Source organism: Ursus maritimus, unplaced genomic scaffold (genome assembly GCF_017311325.1).
Source record: "Ursus maritimus isolate PB19 unplaced genomic scaffold, ASM1731132v1 scaffold_21, whole genome shotgun sequence".
NCBI classification, from domain to species: Eukaryota; Metazoa; Chordata; class Mammalia; order Carnivora; family Ursidae; genus Ursus; species Ursus maritimus.
In genome coordinates this window covers 42,329,551-42,353,752 of record NW_024424564.1, presented here as the reverse complement: position 1 = coordinate 42,353,752, position 24,202 = coordinate 42,329,551, and the positions used below count along the sequence as shown (strand labels likewise).

Here is a 24,202-nt window from a genome sequence, read left to right as displayed (position 1 = left end):
TTTTTTCTGCTTAGTCCTCTTGTGGGGTTGGTGACCTTTATCTAGAGATGTAGTTGACTTGGCATTTTATCTATGTTTATCCATTCATTTGGTTCACACCCTTGGTACTCTGTCCCTGGGTTAATAGAAAGAATGAAAGCTATTCTAACTGTTCCCAGAAAATAAGAGAAATTGAGCTTTATTTTTTTTATTATATCTGAAACTGGCAACAAACGCACCAGGCTTAGAATTCAAAGAGGAGGTACCAGAGACGGAGCTCCTACATGGGACTCCCATGAGCCTCAGTACTCAGGAATAGTATAGAAAAAGCTCATTTCTCCCCATCACTGTACTGGTAAAACCTTTTTATTTGCTTTATTTTCTTTTTCTTTAGAAATAGAAGAGACAAGCTATTTATTCTTAATGATCTGTGACATTGTAATGTAATGGGTTTTCTTTATCAAAATGAGAGTTAATGCGGACGTCTAGCTGGTTCAGTCAGTGTGGAGCATGTGACTCTTGATCTCAGGGTTGTAAGTTTGAGCTCCACGTTGGATGTAGAGATTACTTAACAATAAAATTTTTTAAAAAAATAAGGGTATTTTAAGTCTTCAAGTTGTTTAAATAGTTCTCCATAGGGAAACTACCTGCTTAATTACTAAAATGCAGCAGCTAAATAAATTCATCTAAACTAGGGTCTCCACATTCCTTTCAGTGTCCACAAAAGAAATTAAAAAAATTTTATTAGTAGTTTAGTCATTTGATTATCTTAGGCATTCCTTTTAGTCAACACTCTTGTTATGGAGGAAAAGCGTATTAAAAAACACTGCCACTGGCAAAAATAATGCAAACTGGCACTGCTTGAGTTAGTGAGTGTTCATTGTTATACTTAGGCATAGTAAGATTCACTTCTATACCTTGCAGCTATAATCCAAGGTAGGTATAATCTAAAGTTTAAATTTTTTAATCACAAAATATAGCACATGTACAAAAGACTATGTGAAAGTATATTTGTACAGTTTTGCATTTAACTTCCAAGTATAAGCATATCTAAGAATTTTTAAAAAGTAAAACATTCTCACCATATAAAATGGGAAATATAAATAATAAAAAAAAATTCGTAATATCATTACTTAGAGACCACTCCTGTGAACTTTGGTGTTTTCCCCCATTTTATCTCTATGTGATTTATTCTCTTAAATTGTATTTAAACTAGATTTTTAATTATAATTAAATGTTTTAATACTTAAAAGAATACAGACAACTGGAAGATCAACTTGACCATTTTAAAACTAACTTGAGAACTACCTTTAAGACATATTTGTGGATGTCCGCATGCACAATACTATCTGGGGATATAAAAGGCTAATAGGTGAGATTTTTTCCCCCCCATATGAAGAAACCTTCCTAAGAGTTTAGCCAGTGATTATAGAGAGAGTTTTTAAGTACTTACTTTCTTTTAATTGAGGAAAAAACCCACTTTTTTGTAGGCCTGCCAGTGGCGATTCCAAATTTGGGTCCCTCCCTGAGCTCTTTGCCTTCTGCTTTGTCTCTGATGCTCCCAATGGGTATTGGGGATCGAGGGGTGATGTGCGGGTTGCCCGAAAGAAACTACACCCTACCTCCACCACCTTACCCCCACCTGGAGAGCAGTTACTTCAGAACCATTCTACCTGGTAAGTATTATGGTTATTTGGGACATTAGAAGAAAGAACAGAGCCTCCTCTTAACCTCCCTACTTGAAGACTTGAATAACACTTTTTTCTGTTTGTCAATATTGGATATTAATCTCTAGGTGGGAAAAAAAAAAATATATATATTTTTGTACCTTTCCTCTTAGAATGTACAGATAACACATTATTAATATATCAGTTTAACTAGATTTAATTTCTTAATAGCACATAAACAGTTTTTCTCCTTTTTCCTCCAGTAGTTCCTTGGTTCAGTTTTTTATAATTCTGCAGTTCCTTGTCAACCACATGTCTTGCTAGTGTCATTGTTTATTATAAATTAAAGTTTTTTTTTCAAGTTTACTGATTTTTTTATTCTAAGTGTATGTTTATTTTACAAAATGTAGTAAATAGGAGAACCACTCCTAGTCCCATCATCCATCTTCTTGGTGTACTTCCTTCCTGCCTTTTATCTTGGTGTATAGATTTTTACTATTTTTCGTAATTAAGACTGTACTATTTATACGATTGTGTATCTTTATGTTTTTCCACTTCACATTTTTCTGCATTTTTAGTTATTTTCCGTAACTGCTGCATGGTTTTCATAACTATTCTTTTTAATGCTGCATTACAGCCTGCTGAATGGATATTCCACGGTTTATTTACGTATCAATCTTCATTGTTGGACAGTTTGGTTTTTCTAGGTTCTTGTTACTATTAGAGCAATGACTTTGTGTATATTATCTATAAAATGCATTTAGGGAAGATTATCCTAAGTGGAATTTCTTGTGCAAGAGCATATGAATATTTTGGGGGTTCTTAATATATATACTTTCCAAAGAGGTTTTAGTGATTTACACTCCCACTGGCAATGCAGCAAGAACCATTTCACCACATCCTTATAAGCACGTGTATTCAAATGTTTCTTTTGGTTTTAATAAAGCAGATTCCATTGTGACTTTTGTTTTGAATAGAACCCTAATGTGCTATGATAGTTTAATAACTTAAAACTTAGTTATATTTAAATTTTCTTAAATTAATTAAATTTCTCATGTGGAAGATCTGCTTTTAAATCATTTTACCTTTTAACTTTTATAGAACAAATTTCAGCATTTTGGTTTCAGGAATTCTGATTATGTATATATTGAAGGCATCATTTAAATGCTTAATTTCCAGTGACTTCAAAGGAACATAGTTAATCTTTTACAGTTTCTGTTTCATGGGGAAAACTAAATTATGGTATATGTATGTTGCTATTTATAAAGTGTATATGTCAATTTAACCAAATAAGGAGGTAAATGATTATTTTATGGTCTACTTACGTTGCAATTTCTATAGAATAAATAAATATATATATATATCTCAGTTAAACCAAAGAAGTAGGTAAGAGATTAATTCAGTTATATTTGTAAGGAATATAGTTTCTAGTATTTGGAATTCCTTGTATTTAACGATGTACTAAAAAGTCTCTGATATCTCATCTTTTCCTTTTCTCAGGCATTTTATCTTATTTAGCTGACAGACCACCTCCTCAGTATATCCACCCTAATTCTATAAATGTTGATGGTAATACAGCATTATCTATCGCCAATAACGCTTCAACTCTAGATCCCTATCAGTCCAATGGAAATGTTGGATTAGAACCAGGCATTGTTTCAATAGACTCTCGTTCTGTGAACACACATGGTGCCCAAAGTCTTCATCCCAGTGATGGCCATGAGGTGGCCTTGGACACAACAATCACTATGGAGAACGTCTCTAGGGTTACCAGCCCAATCTCTACAGATGGAATGGCAGAAGAACTTACAATGGATGGTGTTGCAGGCGAGCATTCCCAGATCCCAAATGGCTCCAGAAGTCATGAACCTCTGTCTGTAGATTCTGTGAGCAACAACCTTGCAGCAGACACTGTAGGACATGGTGGTGTGCTACCCATTCATGGGAATGGTCTGGAGCTCCCTGTGGTCATGGAGACAGACCACATTGCAAGTCGGGTCAACGGGATGTCTGACAGTGCCCTCAGTGACTCCATTCACACCGTGGCCATGAGCACCAACTCTGTAAGCGTGGCACTCTCTACCTCACACAACCTCGCCTCCCTAGAATCTGTTTCCCTCCATGAAGTTGGCCTAAGCCTAGAACCTGTGGCTGTCTCCTCCATCACCCAGGAGGTTGCTATGGGGACAGGTCATGTAGATGTATCTTCAGACAGTCTTTCTTTTGTACCACCTTCACTGCAAATGGAAGACTCCAATTCAAACAAGGAAAATATGGCAACCTTGTTTACAATTTGTGAGTGTGTTTAGCCTTTTTCTTTTGGAAATATTGGTAGATAGGGCCATCGTCTCTAACAGGTTTAGTCACAAAGTCAGGCGTTAAGGGCGTATAGAAAGTAACTAGACTTCAGAGTTTTTCTTTGTGTATTGTCCTTTATGTTAATGTGCCTTTTCTTCAAGTAAGCCTAATGACATACAGACATTTTGTTGATTCTTACAGTATTCTGAAGTAAGGAAACTGTAGTCGTTTCCTTCTGTATTTTACAGATAAGGTCAGCCTAGTATTATTCAGGATATTTCCCTGGGTTTCAGATAGAGTTATTATAGAAGTAAACCAGTGAGGTATTCTGTATGTCATGCTGTGTGCCTTTTCACCGTAAGACATTTATTAGATCATGTGTACTTTTTTATCCCCATGGAAAAATGTAGGAAGATGCAAATGCAATTTTTATTTTTGCTCAGAATGCATATAAATTACTGTAGTTGGGTATGTAAAAGTTCTTTTATGGGGCAACAATAACAAAAAGCAATATCTGTTGATTTGTTGGTGTCACTACATGCTTCATTCATGCAGGAAACGTTGAGTGCTTACTCTATGCCAGCCTCTGTGGTAGATGCAGGGTAGGAAACAGTCTGCAAGAAACAACACCTGCCTTAAAAGAGCTTATAGTCCGATGGGAAGCATAGGCAAGTAAACAAGCTATTGCAATATAGTATGATGTGGGAAGATTGGATTAAGTGTGAGGTCTGAAAGAGCCTGAGGGGGAGCATCTAACCACGCCATGGAAGGAATAGGAAGACTTACCAGGGAAGGCAGTGCATATGTTAGCACAGACCTGAAGGACAAGAAAGATGTTGGCAGCTGAGTGTCTGGAAGAACAGCGTCCCAGACAGGAGTTTGCATCCGTAAGTGCCTAGAGCTAAAAGAATTTTGTGTGGTTCGGAATTGCTGAAGCATAATATGGTGGTGATGAGAAAGAAGTAGGAGCTAGAATACAAAGGGTCTTCTAAGACCAGTCAAGGGTCTTAAGGAGTACGAGGTTTGGGATGGGGGCTCTCGGCAGTGTGAGGCGAGTACATAGGTAAGGGAGATGATGCCATAATTTAAGTGGAAGGTGATTTTCTAACCTAGAGTAGAGGTAATGATGAGGAAAGTGGGGAATACTTAAAGAGAACTTGGTAGAGCTTGCTGATGGGTTGAAGTTGGGGGAAAGACGGGTTAAGGAGATATCCCTGGTTTCTGGTATGGGAAACTAGGTGGATATTGGTACCACTCAGTAGGATATTGAATGGTGGAGGAGGACTACTTTTTTTTTTTTTTTGAGGTGTGATGATGAGTCTGGTTTCAGACATGTTGATTTCAGTGTCTGTAAAATACCCAGGAGAGATGTTTAATGAGAATTTTAATCTGGAGCCCAGAGATCTGCCTGCAAATATTCGGGGATCCTGAGCATTAAAACATTAATCATATCCATGGAAGTGGGGTGAAATTATCTCCTAGTGTGAGTGATCATGATCTCAGGGTCCTGGGATCGAACCTCACGTCGGGCTCCCTGCTCAGTAGAGAGTCTGCTTCTCCCTCTCTCTGCTCATGCTCTCTCTCTCTGTCTCATGTGCATAAATCTTAAAAAAATTAAAAAAATGAAATATAATTCACATATACATTTTAAAGTGTACAGTTGAGCAGTTTTTAGTATATTGACAAGGTTATGCAAGCATCACCACTATCTAACTCCAAAACGTTTTTATCACCCTGTAAAGATACCCCATTAGCACTCGCTCATCATTCCCGCCCTTCTAACCCCCTCCCTCCCCACCACCATTCTCAGGTAACCACTAATCTATTTTCTATAGATTCACCTATTCTGGACACTTCAGGTAATGGAAACATACAACATGTGGCTTTCTGTGTCGTCTTAATGTGTTCCTGGCTCATCTGTGTTGTAGCACATATCAGTACTTTCCTCTTTAGGGCTGAGTAGTATTCCGTCGTGTGGCTATTACCACATCTTGTTTATCTGCCTTTCAGTTATGAACATGGGGTTGTTTCTTCTGTGGCTGTTAGGAGTAATGCTGCTATGAACAGTTACGTACAAGTTTTTGTATGAACGGTGTTTTTAAGTCTCTTGGACGTATATTTAGGAGTGGAATTGCTCTGTGTTTAACTTCTCGAGGAACTGCCAGACTGTTTTCTGAAGTGTTGCACCATTTTGAATTCCCAGCGTCAGTGTGTGAGTGTTCCAGTTTCTCCACATCTTCTGAACACTTTCTGTTAGAGCCGCCGTACTGGCTGTCAAGTGGGTGAGAGGTGGCATCTCATTGTGGTTTAGACTTGCATTTCCCTAGTGACGAGGCTGAACCTCTCCATGTTCTCATTGGCCATTTGTGTGTTTTCAGAGAAACCTCTAAGCATTTTTTGCAGTACGAAATCCGAATCTCCTTTGTGTGGAGATTTAGAATGGTTTCCTGTTAAGAGCGTTGGGGGACAAGTGTAGGGGATCTTTAATCTGATGTTCAAAGAATTTTTAGTCAAGTAGTAGTTGAAGTAAGATATTTTTTCTGCTTTGCCAAAATACGAAAACTTGCTGCTATTTTATGTCCTTTAAGGAGAAATGTTTAATGATTGCTTAGGAAGAAAAGACAGGTGGCTGTGGTTCTGCGGTTGATGTACTCCAGCTATTTTGTAGATGAATTTGGAAAGTCAAACATAATCATCTATGGGTAGGGTCATGTATACTGTTCCTTAACAGAAACAGAATTATGGAGAGTGACACTCGTGAGCTTGTAAAAGTGAAGTTACGGTAGCCATAGAGAGCAGCACCCTTTCTGACAATGCAAAAAGAACATAGGAACAGTAAGAAATTGAGAATTTTAAGCAAACATGTCTGCAAGAATAAGATTCTACCTACTGTCCCTAAGAGCATTTTTTTGCCAATTATATTTTTCTTGTCTTAAGAATCTATCATTGAAACCTAGGTGACCGGTTTGTTTATAGTGAAGCAAAAGCGAACAGTGGTGTAGCTGTCTCTGACTCTGTTGACCTGTATTGTCATCTCTGTTTTGGCTTGCATGATGGCTTTTCAACTCCCGTTTCCTCATATAGTTTGGTAGAATTGGAATCTTGGGACTTTAGATATCATATCTAAAGGTATTATGTATCTACTTTATGTAAGAAACAATGTACTTTATTCTTGAATTAATGTAGTGTTACTTTTTGGTTAGTCTCTTATGGATTGAATAGTAAAATTGTCCTGTGAGATTAAAAAAAAATCAGATCTTACTGGGGAGAGATGTAAGAGTGGGATATGTATCTCAATGTAAGAAGGTGATTCTTTGATCAGGGTTTTTTGTTTTTTTGTTTTTTTAAGATTTTATTTATTTGCGAGAGAGAGAGAGAAACAGCATTAGCAGGGCGAGGAGCAGAGGGAGAGGGAGAAGCAGCCTCTCAGCTGAGCTCAGAGCCCCATGTGGGGCTCAATCCTCAGACTCCAGGATCATGACCTGAGCCAAATGCAGACCCTTAACCAACTGAGCCACCCAGGTGCCCCTGATCAGAGTATTTTTTACTAGAACTTTGCTTCTTACTGGTTACACTTTAGTAATTAGCATTTAAATAAGAAAGCAGGTGGTACTTTAGGCTGCTTGAACTAACCCCATTTGTGTCTCTCAAATTTCCTATGCACAGGGTGCACTCTCTGTGACCGAGCCTATCCCTCAGACTGCCCTGATCACGGACCAGTGACTTTTGTTCCTGACACTCCAATAGAGAGTAGAGCGAGGCTTTCTCTCCCAAAGCAGCTTGTTCTCCGGCAGTCAGTTGTGGGAGCAGAAGTTGGTAAGAACCTTGGAACCATAAAAGCCTGTCAGTTCTCTTCCTTTGTAGGGTAGAGTTGTAAAAGTGGATATGTATAATTCAGTCATTATTTGGTTGATTCAGAAGTTAATTTATAGCTTAAGATTTATCCTTCTAGGAATATTTGTCCAGTGATAGCAATAAATCAAGCTGAAACTTTCTTGAGAAAGTTCCCCTTTCTTAGAATCAGAATCGAATAAAGGAAAGAATTATGGCCTGAGTCTGAAAACTTTTATTCTTGGCTGTATCATTCTGTAACAATTATGACAAAACATTCCTTGAAACTTAAGTTTCTTTTATAAAACATGGAAAATTCATCACTGATAACCTTTTGTCACAAAAGATAGTTAGATCAAATATTCATAAATTGTCTAATACTCCTTAGGAAAAAGGAATAAGAAATATAGATTGCCAGAGTTTGGTTACCCATATTTGAATTTCAAATGGTTTCTGAATTACTGTGCCATTTCTTTGAAAATATCAAGGTAGGTTCATTATTTTTTCAGCTGTAGTTTGGGTATGAGTCCGTTGAAAACGTTAAAATAGTTTAGATAATATTGAGCAGTGCTTTAAGCACAGATAATTTTGTAAGTTTGATTTATTTTTTAGTAATTGCTTTATATTTTTATAATTGAGTAATGTTCTCTAGTCTTTTTTAGGTATTAATTTCCAAAATAACACTCGGAGGGACTTGGTTTGGTTCCTTGTATATTATACTGGGTTTAGGGATTTCTGATACTGCTTCTCACCCTCCATGTTTCTTCTGAGCCCCATTTAATCTGCTCGTTACATTTTCCATATTTATAGGATAGAACCCATAAGACTTAGCGACTTCACAGGAGTGCTGGAATATCTGTAGTTCATAGGTTCACTGAAGATAAAATTCTTTACATGAGCTAAGCCACCCTCTCTTGTGTATCCTTTTAGTTGCTTAAATCATTGATTGGGCAGTCGGTGTCTTTTCACTGATAGGTGTGTGGACTGGAGAAACCATTCCTGTGCGCACTTGTTTTGGGCCTCTCATTGGCCAACAGAGCCACTCCATGGAAGTAGCAGAATGGACAGACAAGGCAGTCAACCATATCTGGAAGGTCAGTGTTTGTGAAGCTTTTCTGTGGCTTTTGGATGTTTTTACTGTAGTGAGGTAGTTAAAAATGAGTAAAAGCAAAATTGGCCAAGACTCATATGGTGCCTTTCACATGTTAGTCATTTATTTAATATCCCATCCTTTCTGTTCTTTGTAGCCAAATTACAATATTTAGCGAAACACCAGCTATTGAATTTAGAAAATAAACTGTTCTCAGTCTTCCTTTTATTAGATAATCCAGTGATTCTTCATTTTAATTACTTTAGGGAGCTGAGGACATGGACTTCGTTTATATGATGAAAGTCTTATTTTGTAATCAACTAAAACATTCCTCAAATAGTTAGCTTGGGAAACATTTCTGGGATTGGAAGCTAAGAGCATTTCTCTAGTTTTCTTTTCTTTTCTTTTTTATGATTTTATTTATTTTTAAGAGAGCAAGTGAGCACAAGCATGGGGAGAGGCAGAGGGAGAGGGAGAAGCAGACTCCCCGCTGAGCAGGGAGCCGGATGTTGGGCTCAGTCCCAGAACCCTGGGATCATGACCTGAGCAGAAAGCAGATGCTCAACTGACTGAGCCACCCAGGTGCCCTGGATCATTTCTCTAGTTTTCTAATGGGAATCCTGGAAATGCAAGGTCTTGACATAAACAGCTATTCCTTTAACATGTTTATATAGATTCACTTGTGGTCAGTAGATTGGGAATGATGCCTGTAAAATTGAAGTGAGAGGAAAGTGGATCTTGTGATGATTGGAAAGGTAAGGTGCTGCCAGCATTGGGGACATGAATTTTGGTATCCAAAAAGAATACAGAAGAACGCTAGGTCCATTGGAAAAAGAATGAGAAGAGATGGTTCTGTGACCTTGATGTCTGTTTAGTCACTCCTTGTCACCATGTGGTAGGTGATGAAGACAAATAGACTGGTTTTGGTCCCCCCCCCCCCCCAGTCAAGCCAAAATGTGAATAATGGAAGAGCAAGATCATTCTATACCTTGAGCACTAACTGTCGGTCTCCAGTGGTCTTTATTACATTGCTGGAAATGGGGGCAGGGGAAATGACAAATGTGTGAGAAGGCAGCTGTGGAGTTCCACACTGACTAGGAAAGCAGAGGCCTACTGCAGAATCAATGAGATTGTTGCTAGCCTGAGTCCGGTAGCACTTTGCATTGCCTGTCAGTTCATTTGCCATGTGTGTTTGCCTTCTGTTGGCAGATGTACCACAACGGTGTCCTAGAATTCTGCATCATTACAACTGATGAAAATGAATGTAATTGGATGATGTTTGTGCGCAAAGCCAGGTAAGAGTAGTCTTGGATGAAGAGAGAGTTAAGATTTGGATGTTTTTCAATAGGAAGCTTTACATAAAATAGGTAAGAGCCAAAAATTCCGGATTATACTGATGTCTAAACATATGTTCAGGGGTGCCTGGGTGGCACAGCGGTTGGGCTTCTGCCTTCGGCTTAGGGCGTGATCCCGGCGTTGTGGGATCGAGCCCCACGTCAGGCTTCTCCGCTGTGAGCCTGCTTCTTCCTCTCCCATTCCCCCTGCTTGTGTTCCCTCTCTCTCTGGCTGCCTCTATCTCTGTCAAATAAATAAATAAATAAAATCTTTAAAAAAAAAAAATAAACATATGTTCAGGCCTAAGGCTTTTTACCTTTTTCACTCCAGTAGTTGTTGACTAATGGTGATTATCAATCAAAACAGAAGTTATCCTTTTTTTAAATAAATAGTTCATTCAACCTACCAGCATAGTAAAGAATAATACAGTCATCATTGAATTTTCAAGTGGGTACCTGCTCCTTATATCCGTGTCTGCCGTTGGTCAACCCTCAGGCCATTGTTGTAGTTAATTCTTGTTCAGCTATCTATCTCTGTGTCTTTATCCTGTTGCTTTTTTAAAACTTAAATTTTATTTAATTTTCATACTTCCAGTAATGAACTCTCTAGTGTTTCTGACTGTAAAGGGCAATCAGCTGATGTACAGAAGTAAGAATTCTGTTTCTACGTCCCTCCTAATAGGATAGGGAATTAGAAAAATGACCCAAAGAAAATCTCTAAGTTTTGATATCAACAGAATTTTGCTTAGGGATATGATGTGTTTAGTATATATTTCAAAATTAATATGCTTGATCTATTAAATATGATAACTTAGGAACCGGGAAGAGCAGAATTTGGTGGCTTATCCCCATGATGGAAAAATCTATTTCTGCACCTCACAAGATATTCCTCCTGAAAATGAACTGCTTTTTTATTACAGCCGGGATTATGCTCAGCAGATTGGTAAGTTACTATAAGACTTACTTCTTCTGATTCTAGTGTAGTAAAAACACCAAGGACCAGAAGTAGTTTTGGTAATGATTCACATGTTAGCTGAAGCAAATCACATCCGTATGTATAAAAGCAGGATTTTACCCCTATGTTAGAAGTGTTGAAATCTGTGAGGTTCTTCACAAGCTGAATGTTACTGAATAAGCAGTATTCATATGAAAGGAACTTCTGTGTTAAGATTTTGGTTTGGGGTATTTGAAGTTCCCGAGGCTGCCTTCTTGAGCCAGTACCATTGTAATTTAAGTTCATAAAGAACAGGAAATGTCCTTTAATTGAGTTAACCTTCATAGTCTTTTTCTTTGCCCTGTGTCTTGATGACAAGCAATGTTTAAGCGTTTGTACTACAAAATTTTTTTTAACAAAAGCTTTTTGCCTAGGAAAGATGTATTATAATCCAGTATTTGTAAGTGCTTCCTTTGTGCCCAGCACACTATGTGAGATGCTGGGAATAGAGTATTAAAGAAGACATTTTAGTTTTATAGGTAGTGGGCAAGATGGAAATTTTGGTAGAATGGAGAATTGTAAGCAACATTATTAATATCAAGAATGGGTTTTAAAATTTAAGTACGAGGAGACATTGAGTAATTTTTTTTTTGAAGGTGTTCCCGAACACCCAGATGTGCACCTCTGTAACTGTGGCAAGGAGTGCAATTCCTATACAGAGTTCAAAGCTCACCTTACCAGCCACATCCATAACCATCTTCATAGCCAGGGCCACAGCAGCAGCCATGGGCCAAGCCACAGCAAAGAAAGGAAGTGGAAGTGCTCAATGTGCCCCCAGGCTTTTATTTCTCCTTCCAAACTTCATGTCCACTTTATGGGTCACATGGGTATGAAGCCCCACAAGTGTGATTTCTGTAGCAAGGCTTTTAGTGATCCCAGCAACCTGCGGACCCACCTCAAGATACATACAGGTAAGTCGTATTAGACCATCAAAATGGAATTTCACAACAGTTAGAAATTGCCGTAGTAAATTGCAGCTAGCTAGTCTTGTAGGTGGAGTTAAGACGTGAGAGTCCAGCTGACAGCAGGACTTCACTGGGTGATAAATCTTGGTGGGATAATTGCGTTACCTCAGAGAGTGTTAGCTCCTGTTACTGTGATGTTTCACGTGCCAAGTGCCCCCACCGTGGTTTGAAGGTGACTGGAAAAATTGGACTTCATCAGGAAGTTGATGCACGTGTTTGGACTGAAAGCAAAGGGAATTCTGTAGAAACACTCTGAGCCTCGCGTAGAGCTCATTCCTAGTCACTGGCCAGAGCCAGTTTCTTTCCTGTGAATATTGCTCAGTCAGCACTGCAAATTTTGTTTTTTGAGTTTTCATTTACTAAGTGCTGTGCAAACCAACCCCTTTCTTTTAGCACGTATTTTTTAAATACATACTGCAAAGTAACTGATGATGTCTCGGTTTTCTTGGCTGGGTCATTGGTTCTCCAAATCTTTGAAAGTAAAATTCTTCCTTATCCTTTTGCATTTAAGACTGAGTGGTCATGATGGAGACTATATGACCCACAAAGCTCCAGATACAGACTAGACTTTACAAAAGGTTGGCCAGTCCCTGACTTAGAGTAATCTTATTGCTGCATTCTTAGAAGGATTTTATTTCACCCCTGGTTTATGAAGTCATATGTTTTAAAAAAGAGAAAAGTATAAATTTAGGTTGTAAAAGTATGTCTGTCTGTACACAAATGCTACAATTCATGGGATTTTTTAAACATAATTGGGTTAGGTTGGTTGCTAGGATTATAAGTAATTTCAGATTTCATATCATGTGCCAGCTATAAACAGTAAGAAAATATGTATAGGCATTTAGGTAAGTGGTCCTAGAAGGAGGTCAGATTTACTAGCTTCACTGGCCTTTGTTGCAGAATATAAATTCATGTTCTCTGACTGATTCTAGGTAGATAGCCCTCCAGTTACCAGTTCTGTTTCATTCCTGCCTCTGCCACATACCCATACGTGTGTCTATTCATGTCGAGAATGCTAGTGATTGTTCTGTTCACCGTGTGGCAATTTGGGTTAATGTGCAGGTCAGAAGAACTACAGATGTACTTTGTGTGACAAGTCTTTCACCCAGAAGGCTCACCTAGAGTCCCACATGGTTATCCACACGGGCGAGAAGAATCTCAAGTGTGATTACTGTGACAAGTTGTTTATGCGGAGGCAGGACCTCAAGCAGCATGTGCTCATCCACACACAGTGAGTTACCCCACAGCCCACCTTCTTCTCAGGTGGTGAACTTGAGTGCTTGCAAGTGCTGACTCGTCTCCTACCTTGGTAGCTGCTCCCTGTGTTCACATAGCCGAGCAAAGGTTGGAAATCTAAGTTTTTAGTTGTACTCTGGAAGAGTTCACTTGTTTACTTTATTTTTCTTATTTTTCACTTCTGTCTGTATTTTTTTTCAACACATAATCTCATTTAATTTAACAAATAAAAAATTTTAAGTACCTCCTTGATGCCCACCATTATGCCAAGTGGTGAAAATACAGAGATGAAAGACATAGACTTTGTCTTTAAAGAGCTCAGAGTCGAGTAAGAGAGGCAGAACAGTAAAGCATTACCATACCGCGTTGTAGTTAGAGTAAGCAGCAGATCCTGAGAGGCTGTGGAAGAGGGTCCCAGAACCAGCCAGGGTGTCCTGAAAAGCTTCCTGGTAGTCTGAGCTAAGTATTAAAGAAGATAAATTAGAATTATTCAGGGAGGCAAAGAAGGGTAAGGGGTGGGAATTATTCTAGACATGTTTAGAAACACAGATACGAGAAGGACTGTGGAACGCAAGTGGTCTTTACAGTTTGAGCATAGTGTGCCTGCGAGAACGATGGAGAGAGAGGTGGCAGTGAAGTCATGAACCTTTTATCCAACTAGGAAAATTAAATTTCTTTCTGGAAATTATGGGGAGCCGCTGAAGGATTTTACCTCCCCATGCAGCAGGCACTGTGCTGGGTGTGTGTTTTAGTTACAGTAAAAAACACATAACATAAAAGTTACCGTCTTAACTGTTTTTAAATTTTATTTACTTGTATTTTAGAGAGGGGAAGGTGGATGGGGGAGGGGCAAAGAGAGACTCTCAAACAAACTACATGCCCAGTGCAGAGCCCGACCCAGGGCTGGATCTCACAACCCTAAGATCATGACCTGGGATGAAATCAAGAGTCAGATGCCTGGGGCGCCTGGGTGGCACAAGGGTCAAGCGTCTGCCTTCGGCTCAGGGCGTGATCCCGGCGTTATGGGATCGAGCCCCACATCAGGCTCCTCCGCTATGAGCCTGCTTCTTCCTCTCCCACTCCCCCTGCTTGTGTTCCCTCTCTCGCTGGCTGTCTCTATCTCTGTCGAATAAATAAATAAAATCTTTAAAAAAAAAAAAAATCAAATGCTTAAACTGACGGAGCCACCTGGGAGCCTCACCATCTTAACCATTTTTAAGTATACTGTTCAATAATGTTAAGTGTATTCACACTGTTGTGTAAATGTTGAAGGACTTTAAGGAAGAGGATGTCGTGGTGAGACGTCCATTTTGTAACGATTACTCTGGCAGCAGGTCAGGATGACTGAAGAAGGTCAAACATTGGGAGACTCATTAAGAATTTATTGCATGAATCCAAGTGTACTAAATGTATGGGTTGTGTTAGTTATGGTAGTGGTAAAGAGAAAAGAATAGATTTTGTGGCCCCCCGCTTTTAGCAAATGTTAGAAAAGGGGGAAAACATTAGAATGTATTATGGAGGTACTGCTTAGAAAGTCATGTTCAGTGGAAACTTGATATTCTTCTTTTTTAAGATTTTTAAAAATGTATTTATTTTTTGGAGAGAGAGAGCATAAGCAGGGGGAGTGGCAGAGGGAGAGGGAGAAGCAGGCTCCCTGCTGAGCAGAGACCTTGATGTGGGGCTCAATCCCAGGACCCTGAGATCAAGACTTGAGCCGAAGGCAGTTGCCCAACTGACTGAGCCACCCAGGCGCCCCGAGACTCGGTATTCTTATTGTAAGGTTTAGTTAGGTACTTTGCTTTCGTGTTAGCTCTTTTTCTGATTCCTAATCAAATGCAGCCTGAGGGGCACCTGGCTCAGTTGGTTGGGCGTCTAACTCTTGGTTTCAACTCAGATGATGATCTCACGGGTTGTGGGATTGAGCCCCACGTGGGGCTTTGCACTCAGCAGGGACCCTGCTTCTCTCCTCGCTCTCCCTCTGCCCCTCCCCCTGCTCGTGTATGCCCCCCCTTTCTCTCTCTCAAATCAGTAAATAAGTAAATCAATCTTTAAAAAAATGCAACCTGAAACACTAAAACATCCAAGAAGTTTGGATCTACATTCGTAACTCTCAAAATGACTTTTTAAAACAAAGTCTTCATGAAGTAGCTTCGTTATTAGTGTGAACTTTTAGAAATTAGACACACGAATGATCAAATACTATATAGAATTCTACATCATTAGAGCTGAAAGAGATCTCTGGGATGATTTAGTCCAGCTGCTTATGTTAGCTTGAGTTGCCATAACAAAATACCTTCTGGAGACTGGAAATGCAAAATCAGGGTGCTGGTATAGTTGGGTTCTCATGAGAGCCTTCCTCCTGGCTTGCAGATAAGCTACCTTCCTGCTGTGTCCCCACATGGGGGAGAGAGCAGACGAGCTCTGGTCTGTCTGCCTTTTCTTCTGACACTTATCCCATCGTGGGGGGTCCAATCCTCATTACCTCATCTAAATCTAATTACCTCCTGTAGGTTCCACCTCCAAATACCATAACATCATGGTTTAGATCTGCAACATATGAATTTATTGGGGGATGGGGCATACCAGCATTCAACCTATAGCACTAATAATAATCACTTGGAAAAACGTGAAAAACAATAGGTACCAGGGCCCTACCTCCAGGGATTCTAATTTCGCTGGTTAAGGGTAGAGCCCTGGCCTTGGTAATTTTTAAAGGCTCCCCAGGTGACTCTGATATCCAGCCAGTGTCGAGAGCTACTGAGTTCATCCAAATGAAAGGCTTGTTTCCACAGTGTCTCTGGCAGGTGGTACTATAGTTTTCTTCTAGAATACCTACCACACAGCTGATTTATTTAGTTTTGAGAAACAGTTTTGCTTGAATCAGCTTATGTCAGCTTCTAATCCATTCACTCTACACCTGCCTCTGGAATGATACATGTAGGTTTAATATATCTTTAAACTCAGGGCCTTTTGTACTTATGATTGCTGTCGTGTTCCCTTTAAGCCTTCTTTTCATTAGGCTTAATGTCCCTAATTTCTGTAGCTTTCCCTCTTATCATCTGGTTTCAGATTTGGTACCCAGAAGTGAGTGAGCACAGTATTCCAGATATGATCTGTTCTGTGTTTTATAAATAAATTATAATTAATAAATGAAGTTATTTTCTTCCTTCACCTTGACTTTCTCTTCTTTCAAGTGATGCCTAAATTTGCACTTGCTTTTCCTGTAGCCATTTCACAGCATAATGCAATATAAGTTATTCTGAGGTTAGTGGTATAACTGTTTCTCTCCATTGGGTTTGAGAATTGGCTTAATCAGGTATTCACCAATGAAAACAATTCTCTTAAGTGTGGATCTGGACTCTTTGTCACAATGATGTAACATAATCCTCTTTGCCACACTCCCATGGGATAAAAAATTTTTAGACCATCAAAGCTTTAACCTAGTGTGTAAGTCATTCATAATTAAGAAGTAGTACTCACTCAAAATATTTTTTTAAGGATTTATTTATTTTAGAGAAGCAGAGAGAGCGAGATCTGTGCACATGGTAGGGAGGGACAGAGGAGGGAGAGAAGAGAGAATCTCAAGCAGAATCCCCATGGAATGTGGAACCTGATGCAGAGCTTGATCCCATGACTGTGAGATCATGACCTGAGCCATAATCAAGAGTCGGATGCTTTGGGGAGCCTGGGTGGCTCAGTTGGTTAAGTGTCTGCCTCCTGCTTGGGTCGTGATCCCAGGGTTTTGGGATCAAGCCCCGTGTCAGGCTCCCTGCTCAGTGGGGAGCCTGCCTCTCCCTCTTCCACTCCCCCTGCTTGTGCTCTCCTGCTATCTTTGTCACTCTCTCTCTTAAATAAATAAATAAAATCTTAAAAAAAAAGTCAGATACTTAACCGACTGAGGTACCCAGGTGTCCCCAGTCAAAATATTTTTGAATGAGACTGTAAATTTCCTGTGGAGATGATTGGTAAAATTTTAGATGTTTGTATTTTTTATCTTTAGACATTTCAAAATGGATATAGTAGTATTGGAATTCATTTTGTTTATCTGCTTAGGAAAAAACCTAGCTACAGCCCTAAAGCCAAATGCAGGAGTTCCTCTTCCACAGTATGAGGAGAATATGAGGCATGTGGCAAAGACTGACTTTGCCCTTCCCCTCAGAAAGAGCAACTGGAGAGCAGGAGCAGGGATGCTTACTACCTAGGTCATCTCCTTAGTCCCATGGCTTTTTAGATACCATCTTTATGATTTATATCTTCAGCCTTCTATATCTAACCATTCACTCAGCATCTCTGGGTTTTGGATGTCCACTAAGGCAACTCAAACCTGGTATGTCCAAAACTCAGCTCTTAATATTACCTCCACAAACTTGAATTTCCCCCAGTGTTCCCCAGCTCAGTAAATGGTGCCACCATTCATCTCAGTGGCTCAAGCCAAACACCTCAGAGCTATCTTTAACTCAGTCTTCCATTCTTAGTTCAGCTTTATCTAGTCCAGACCGCCGGCATCTTTTGTTTGGATCATCTCAGTAGTCTTCCAGCCAGCCGCTCTGCTCCTGTTCTACCCAGAATGAGCATACAAACACTGTATTCTGTCGTAATAACTGGAGTGATCCATTTAAAACATAAGTCAGACTGTGTTTGTCTCTGCTAATCATTCCCCAGTGGCTTCCCATCATACTTGGGTTAGAAGGTTTTTCCTGTAGTGTGGAAGTCCCTTCATGGTGTGGCAGTGGTATGTGGCTGCCTCTCCCACTTCGTCTTTATTACCTTTCTCCTCATGTTCTGCTTTAGCCACATTGATGAGACTTCAGCATACTGAAAACTCCAGTCTCAGGACCTTTGCCCTGAACTGCCTGTGCCTAGACATCCCCTATCCTAGACATCTCCCTGTCTTCCTACTTTCATTCAGGTTTTTGCTCAAAAATGTTGTCATCTCAACATGGCCTTCCTTGACTACCTTATCTAAAATAGAACTCCATCACTCTTACCTGGTTTCATTTTTTTTTCATGGTACTTTTTACTATTTGATATGATGTTTCATATTTTTTGTTTATGGTGTAACTCCTCCATTAGAACATAAGCTCTGTGAAGCCAGGTGCTTAGATTTCCACATCCGGTAGCTCCACAGAATCCCTCAGTGCCCTCTCCTGCTGGGAGAAGGGGGTAGAAATGCTAAAGAGGCCAGACTTCAGAACTTCTCAGTGCACCTTACCACTTCTTCAAGGATTTTAACCTCCTTTTATCTGTTTTGCATATTAAGCCTTTAAGACATAGGGTTCAGCTGCTCAAAAAAAGAGTTAAAAAATTCCTGGTCTACATGATTTCTTAGGGTTTTTTGTTTTTTTTTTTTTCAGCTCTAAAATTTCTAAGCCAGGGTTACTCAAACCTTGACACAACTGACATTTTGAGCTGGGTAATTTTTTGTTATATGGGATACCGTTAACACCATAGTGAGATCCCATTATGTATTGGCCAGTTGGCACAAATGTTCAAATTTGAGTCTTCCAATTGTTGAGAATGTGGGGCAACAGGAACTCCCAAGTGGCTGTCGATGGGCATGTATATTAATACTGCCACATTGGAGGGGCACCTGGCTGGCTCAGTTGGTAGAGCATGCGACTCTTGATCTTGGGATTGTAAGTTCAAGTCCCATGTGTAGACATTACTTAAAATTTTAAAAGAAATATCACCATATTGGAAAACAGTTTAACATTATCCAGTAAAGTTGAAGATGTGCATATATTTTGATCTAATTATACTGCCCTGATTATATGCCCTAGAGAAACTCATGCATGTACAGACCAACATACAAGTATGGAAATATCCATAGTGGTTTTTCCTGTGATGATAAATAATTGAAAGGCACCAAAACATCCATAAACAAAAGACAAATCCAGTACCACAGATAAGTTGTGGTATATTTGTAAGTAGTATATACAGCAGTGGAAGGGAACAAACTACTGGAATTTGCGGCTACATAACATCAAACACGAAGGAGATACATCCAGTGTGATCTGTATAGGCAAACTCAGTCTATGCTGTTTAAACTGTAATGTTTTATGACTCTTCTATGTGATACATCGCCTGGGGGCACCTGGATGGTTCAGTCAGTTAAGCATCCGACTCTTGATCTCAGCTCAGGTCTTGATCTCAGGGTTGTGAGTTCAAGCCCTGGTGTTGGGCTCCATCCTGGGCATGGAGCCTACTTTAAACAACAACAACAACAACAACAACAAGTCTGATTCTAGATGGGTAGGGCTCCTCTGACAAAGACCTGAGGTTGTGAAGAAAAAGTGTGTGCCTCAGTTGTCATTTGTAACCCCAAATCAAATGTTTTTTTCTTGTGTTCCTCTTAGAGAACGCCAGATCAAGTGTCCCAAGTGTGATAAGCTGTTCTTGAGAACAAATCACTTGAAGAAACATCTCAATTCTCACGAAGGAAAACGGGATTATGTCTGTGAAAAATGTACAAAGGCTTATCTTACCAAATATCATCTCACCCGCCACCTAAAAACCTGCAAAGGTCCCACCTCCAGTTCATCAGCACAGGAGGAGGAGGAGGAGGATGACTCAGAGGAAGAAGAGCTGGCAGACTCTGTGGGGACAGAAGACTGTCGGATTAACAGTGCTGTGTATTCAGCGGATGAGTCTCTCTCGGCACATAAGTAAAAGCCAACTATTTTGGGTGGAAAATGCAAAAGGGAAAAACAATATCCAGCCAGTTATCCACTACAGTGGTTTCTATATAAAATGGTTTCTGATTTTCTTCCAGCCAACAGTCGAGTGGGGATGGATAAAGCACTTATAGAAGAGTATCCTAATGAAAACACTTTAGAGCAGATTGGGAAAAGAGAGCAGGTAAACTATTTTCAGTGATGTATGGGGAGGAAAGTGTCAGCTTTTGAAGTCCGTTCCTTATTTACATGATAAACTGGGTGATGCGTTTATACCTGAGTCAAAGCTGTCCTCCACCCAAACAAATCATTTATTTTAAATTCTTCGTTGTTGCATTTTCCTCCCGGCCCTGTGATGTGGTAGCACTCTAAACTTGGTCCCTGCCTCACAGTCCTCCCGATTGCTGACTGTGGTTCTGGGGTTGTGTTTTATATAGACTGTTGTGACTTAAGTCATCCTGGAATGGACTGAACACAGCAGCGTAAGCTTGTTACTTTGACTTCAGCTGACAAGTTTAAAGCACCACCTGCCTTAATCTCTCTTGGCTACTTGGGAGTTTAGGGTAGATCTTGCTTCCCAAAATTTCAGCAGATGCCTAGAGGGCAGATAAAAAAGGACCAGCCAGGCAACAGGCAATGGTGGAGAAAGGAAAAGGAGAGACATCTGGGCCAGTGTCCAAAAAAGCTAGCTTTGATGGAAGCCAGGTTGAGACACCTGCTTATTGTTCCTTAGAGATCTTTGTAGGTTTAGACATGTCTCTCTCTGTCTCCAGTAAAGCCTTTAGACAAAGGGGAGCTGGAGGTGTAATGAATCACATAATGCCTGCTGGATTTTCTCCTGACAAGAAGCACACGTGGACTCAGCTGGCACAGTGGTACCTTGGACCATGGAAAGGAGGGAATGATCCTTTATATCTGGCTTATCCCACGAAAAAGAACAAGACACCATTAAAATGTTGCCAACTCGGAATGACAAATGATTTCAAGCACATTGGTGCATTTGCGAGGTTAGACCTCAGTTGTCTGTGGTGAAGGATCTCATCAGTTAAGCATGGTGGGTGCCAACGGATGTTTAAGGTATAGGAGGCTTGATGGTCACCACATGGGTGTGTTTTCAGGGTCCCAGCTTAGTTAATTCATCCATCCATCTAGTCTTTCACCTGGTCTCACATGCGTCTCCTGCTTTCAGCAAGAAGCAGACGCATCCTTGAGATGACAGTTGATGGAACATGCCCCAGCTCTCAGGTGCAGCCTCGGGGCTGGAGAAGAGTGGACTCTGGTGGGAGGGTTTTGCTGCTAATGTATTTATGGAATGAATGTATTTCATTCAAATCTGTATTCCTCTAGGAAGGATTAAAATAAAAACCTTTTTTAAAATACAGGCTTCCCGTAATCTCATTTTGTGGAAGAAGAAGCATGTGTCATTTAGGGGAAAATTAGGTATAGCTTGGTTTTGTTTTCTATGGTTAGAAGTGGTGGAAGTATTTTCTAAGTGGCATAACTTTGGGATAATATTGTAATGTATTTCTGCATAACAGTGGTTCCCATTCTCCTCTCCAGCGCTTGTCCTCCCTAAGGGAGTGCCTTGACTCTGCTGCCTTCTTGGAGAACTTCGGTGGGTGTACCGTGGAGGGGTGGGGTGAGGTGGTGGTGGTTAGAGCTGGCTGCTGATACTGGGTCATGAAGCCTCTGTCAGATGGCGCTGGTGGGACTGGGGCAGCTCCAAATAGGCTTTTGCCAAAGGCATCCTGGTGGCAGGCCACCTCTGTTGCCAGGACACTGTTGGTGCTGAACTACCAGCTCCCTCTCTCCATCTCACGAGCTCATGCTGGGTTAAATGCCTTCATTTCCCAGCCCTGGTTGAGATGCCATCCATGATTGTTAGTCTCATAGGAAAACAGGAAGCCTGGGAAACAGTTTGAGCATGTAGCTGTTGCTTATTTACAACTGTCTCTTCATGTTTTACATCTGAGACTTAAATGGCACATTCTAAGTCATTCCCAGGAAATTAATCAGTTGGTAACTGACCTTTTGCCAAGAGTTTACTCAGCCGTTTGTACCTATTGCAGGTTGTCTGCTGCCGCTGTTGGGGTCAGTCTGTTGTTGGGTAAATAGTGACACTGAGAGGCAGGACATGAGTTGTGGGCTCCAGAGCCCTGCTCAATGTCTGCACTCTGGGCTTTGCTGCAGGATGGTTTGTATCCTTAGCCAAGTTTTGTGAACTCTTTGTACTTCTGTTAACTGTAGAAAAAGAATAACAAGAGTTCCCATTTATAACACTGTTTGATGTTAGGTAATTAATACATTAAAGGGCTACCACAGTGCCCCATATACAGTAAACAGTATTAGGTAATCATCTTCAGTTTTCAGGTAGCGCAGCATAGATTTCTAGCCTTAAAAAGTCTGTAGGTGGGGCGCCTGGGTGGCACAGCGGTTAAGCGTCTGCCTTCGGCTCAGGGCGTGATCCCGGCGTTAGGGGATTGAGCCCCACATCAGGCTCCTCCGCTATGAGCCTGCTTCTTCCTCTCCCACTCCTCCTGCCTGTGTTCCCTCTCTCGCTGGCTGTCTCTATCTCTGTCAAATAAATAAATAAAATCTTTAAAAAAAAAAAAGTCTGTAGGTGACCCAAGAAGCCCCAGGTTTTACTAATACAAGTAAAAGACTCATGATTTGAGTTTTCAAGGTCAAGTCTAGAAGCTAGTTTGCAGTTTTCTTGTAGTTTAGTATATGGTGCTTGGTGTTTCCTTCCTTAAAAGGTGAGTTGTTCATAACCTTGTGTGTGCTGAGCCGAGGTCCTCAGCACATCAAAGGGCAAAGAACTGACAGGAGTTAGAGTCTCCTTCAGCCTTTTCTGCACATTGGCCTATAGCCACACTTCTGATAAATGCTCCTTCAACTGGGTCGTGAGGAACGTAAGCGTGTCAGAAGCTGTCAGCCTGTCATCAGGTATGTGAACTTGCAGTGTCTGTCACCAAAGCTGCATCGTAGGGTCAGACACTCCGAAGTGACCTTTCTTCAGGTATTCAAGTGATTACTGTCTCTTAGGGGTTGAATCGTGTTCCCCCAAAATTCATGTATGGAAGTTTTAATCCCTAGTACCTCAGAATGTGAGCATATTTGGAGATGACATCTTCAAAGAAGTGATTGAGTTAAAAATGAGTTCCTTCATCCATATGACCGGTCTAATAAGAGGAAATTTGGACACAGGGTGAAGATCGCTTGCTCATCTGTAAGACGAGGAAAGAAGCCTCAGAGGAAACAACTCCGCTGACACCTTGATCTCAGACCTCTGGTCTCCAGAACTGTGAGAAAACTAACTTCGGTTGGTTAAGTCACTCAGTCTGTGGTACAGTATTGTGACGGGCCTAGCAAGCTCCACGCTGGCCAACTGAAGGTGGCGTCTTTCTGATGATTGCTTCATGAGGAGCAGCTTCCAGAATAGTGACTGTAATTGTAACCGTAGCTTTACAAATTCTCATGAGCAACGTAAATGGCAGGAACAGTTCATAGTGGTATGTATTGTCGCTGGCAGAGTTCTGTGCTTCTGAAAGGGATACAATCACTTCTTAACTGTGTTTTTGTTCCTTCATTTTTCTTGCATATACATACTTGAGAGTCACGAAGTGCCCCCAGGCCCGTGTAGTCCTCAGACAAGGAGAAAGCTTTCTTTTCAAAAACCGTCTAAGTGCCGGTCCGGTGTAAAGCATTATAAGGGAACAAGAATAAGTGGCCAGGACTCTGCCCCTGTCCTCTGGAAACGAAGTCTTGCAGAGGCCCGATTGTGCAGCTGGATCACCTGAGGAGCTAAGGAGTGCCAGGGGTCCACGTCAGCCAGGCCTACTGATAAGTGTCCTGCGCTGCCCGGGCCCGGGCGGTCCTGAAGCAGTGCCCACCGGAGTCTTCTGTTGGAGACCGTGGAAGATGCAGGTGCAGACGTCTAGACCTAACGCAAGCCAGACCGTGGTGAGTGTACAGGTGTAAGTATTACTAAAACCCAGGAGCAAGAGGGAAAAGTCCTAAGAGAAGACTAGTAAAGAAAAGTGGGGAAGACTAGTCTGGATCTAAGTTGTAATATAATAAAGATGGGGCAATGCATTCGAGATCGAGGACTAAAAATTTTAGAACACCTGGTTT

At 40.7% G+C, this 24,202-nt stretch overlaps 1 protein-coding gene across 4 annotated transcripts in view; it reads left to right on the top strand.

The window, feature by feature from the left end:
* Nucleotides 1-21,445, top strand: part of PRDM4 (PR/SET domain 4) — a 28,647-nt gene extending 7,202 nt beyond the window's left edge. For 3 of the 4 annotated variants that reach the window (XM_040637424.1, XM_008705643.2, XM_008705642.2), the window contains 9 exons: nucleotides 1,470-1,655; nucleotides 3,147-3,941; nucleotides 7,611-7,760; nucleotides 8,751-8,869; nucleotides 10,075-10,160; nucleotides 11,015-11,142; nucleotides 11,790-12,104; nucleotides 13,221-13,389; nucleotides 19,751-21,445. In XM_040637424.1, the coding sequence (XP_040493358.1) occupies nucleotides 1,470-1,655; nucleotides 3,147-3,941; nucleotides 7,611-7,760; nucleotides 8,751-8,869; nucleotides 10,075-10,160; nucleotides 11,015-11,142; nucleotides 11,790-12,104; nucleotides 13,221-13,389; nucleotides 19,751-20,063 (2,261 nt within the window). In that variant the 3' untranslated portion in view covers nucleotides 20,064-21,445. The remainder of the gene's footprint in view (nucleotides 1-1,469; nucleotides 1,656-3,146; nucleotides 3,942-7,610; nucleotides 7,761-8,750; nucleotides 8,870-10,074; nucleotides 10,161-11,014; nucleotides 11,143-11,789; nucleotides 12,105-13,220; nucleotides 13,390-19,750) is intronic. The other variant, XM_008705644.2, reaches the window with a different exon arrangement.
* The last annotated feature ends 2,757 nt before the right edge of the window (nucleotides 21,446-24,202 follow it).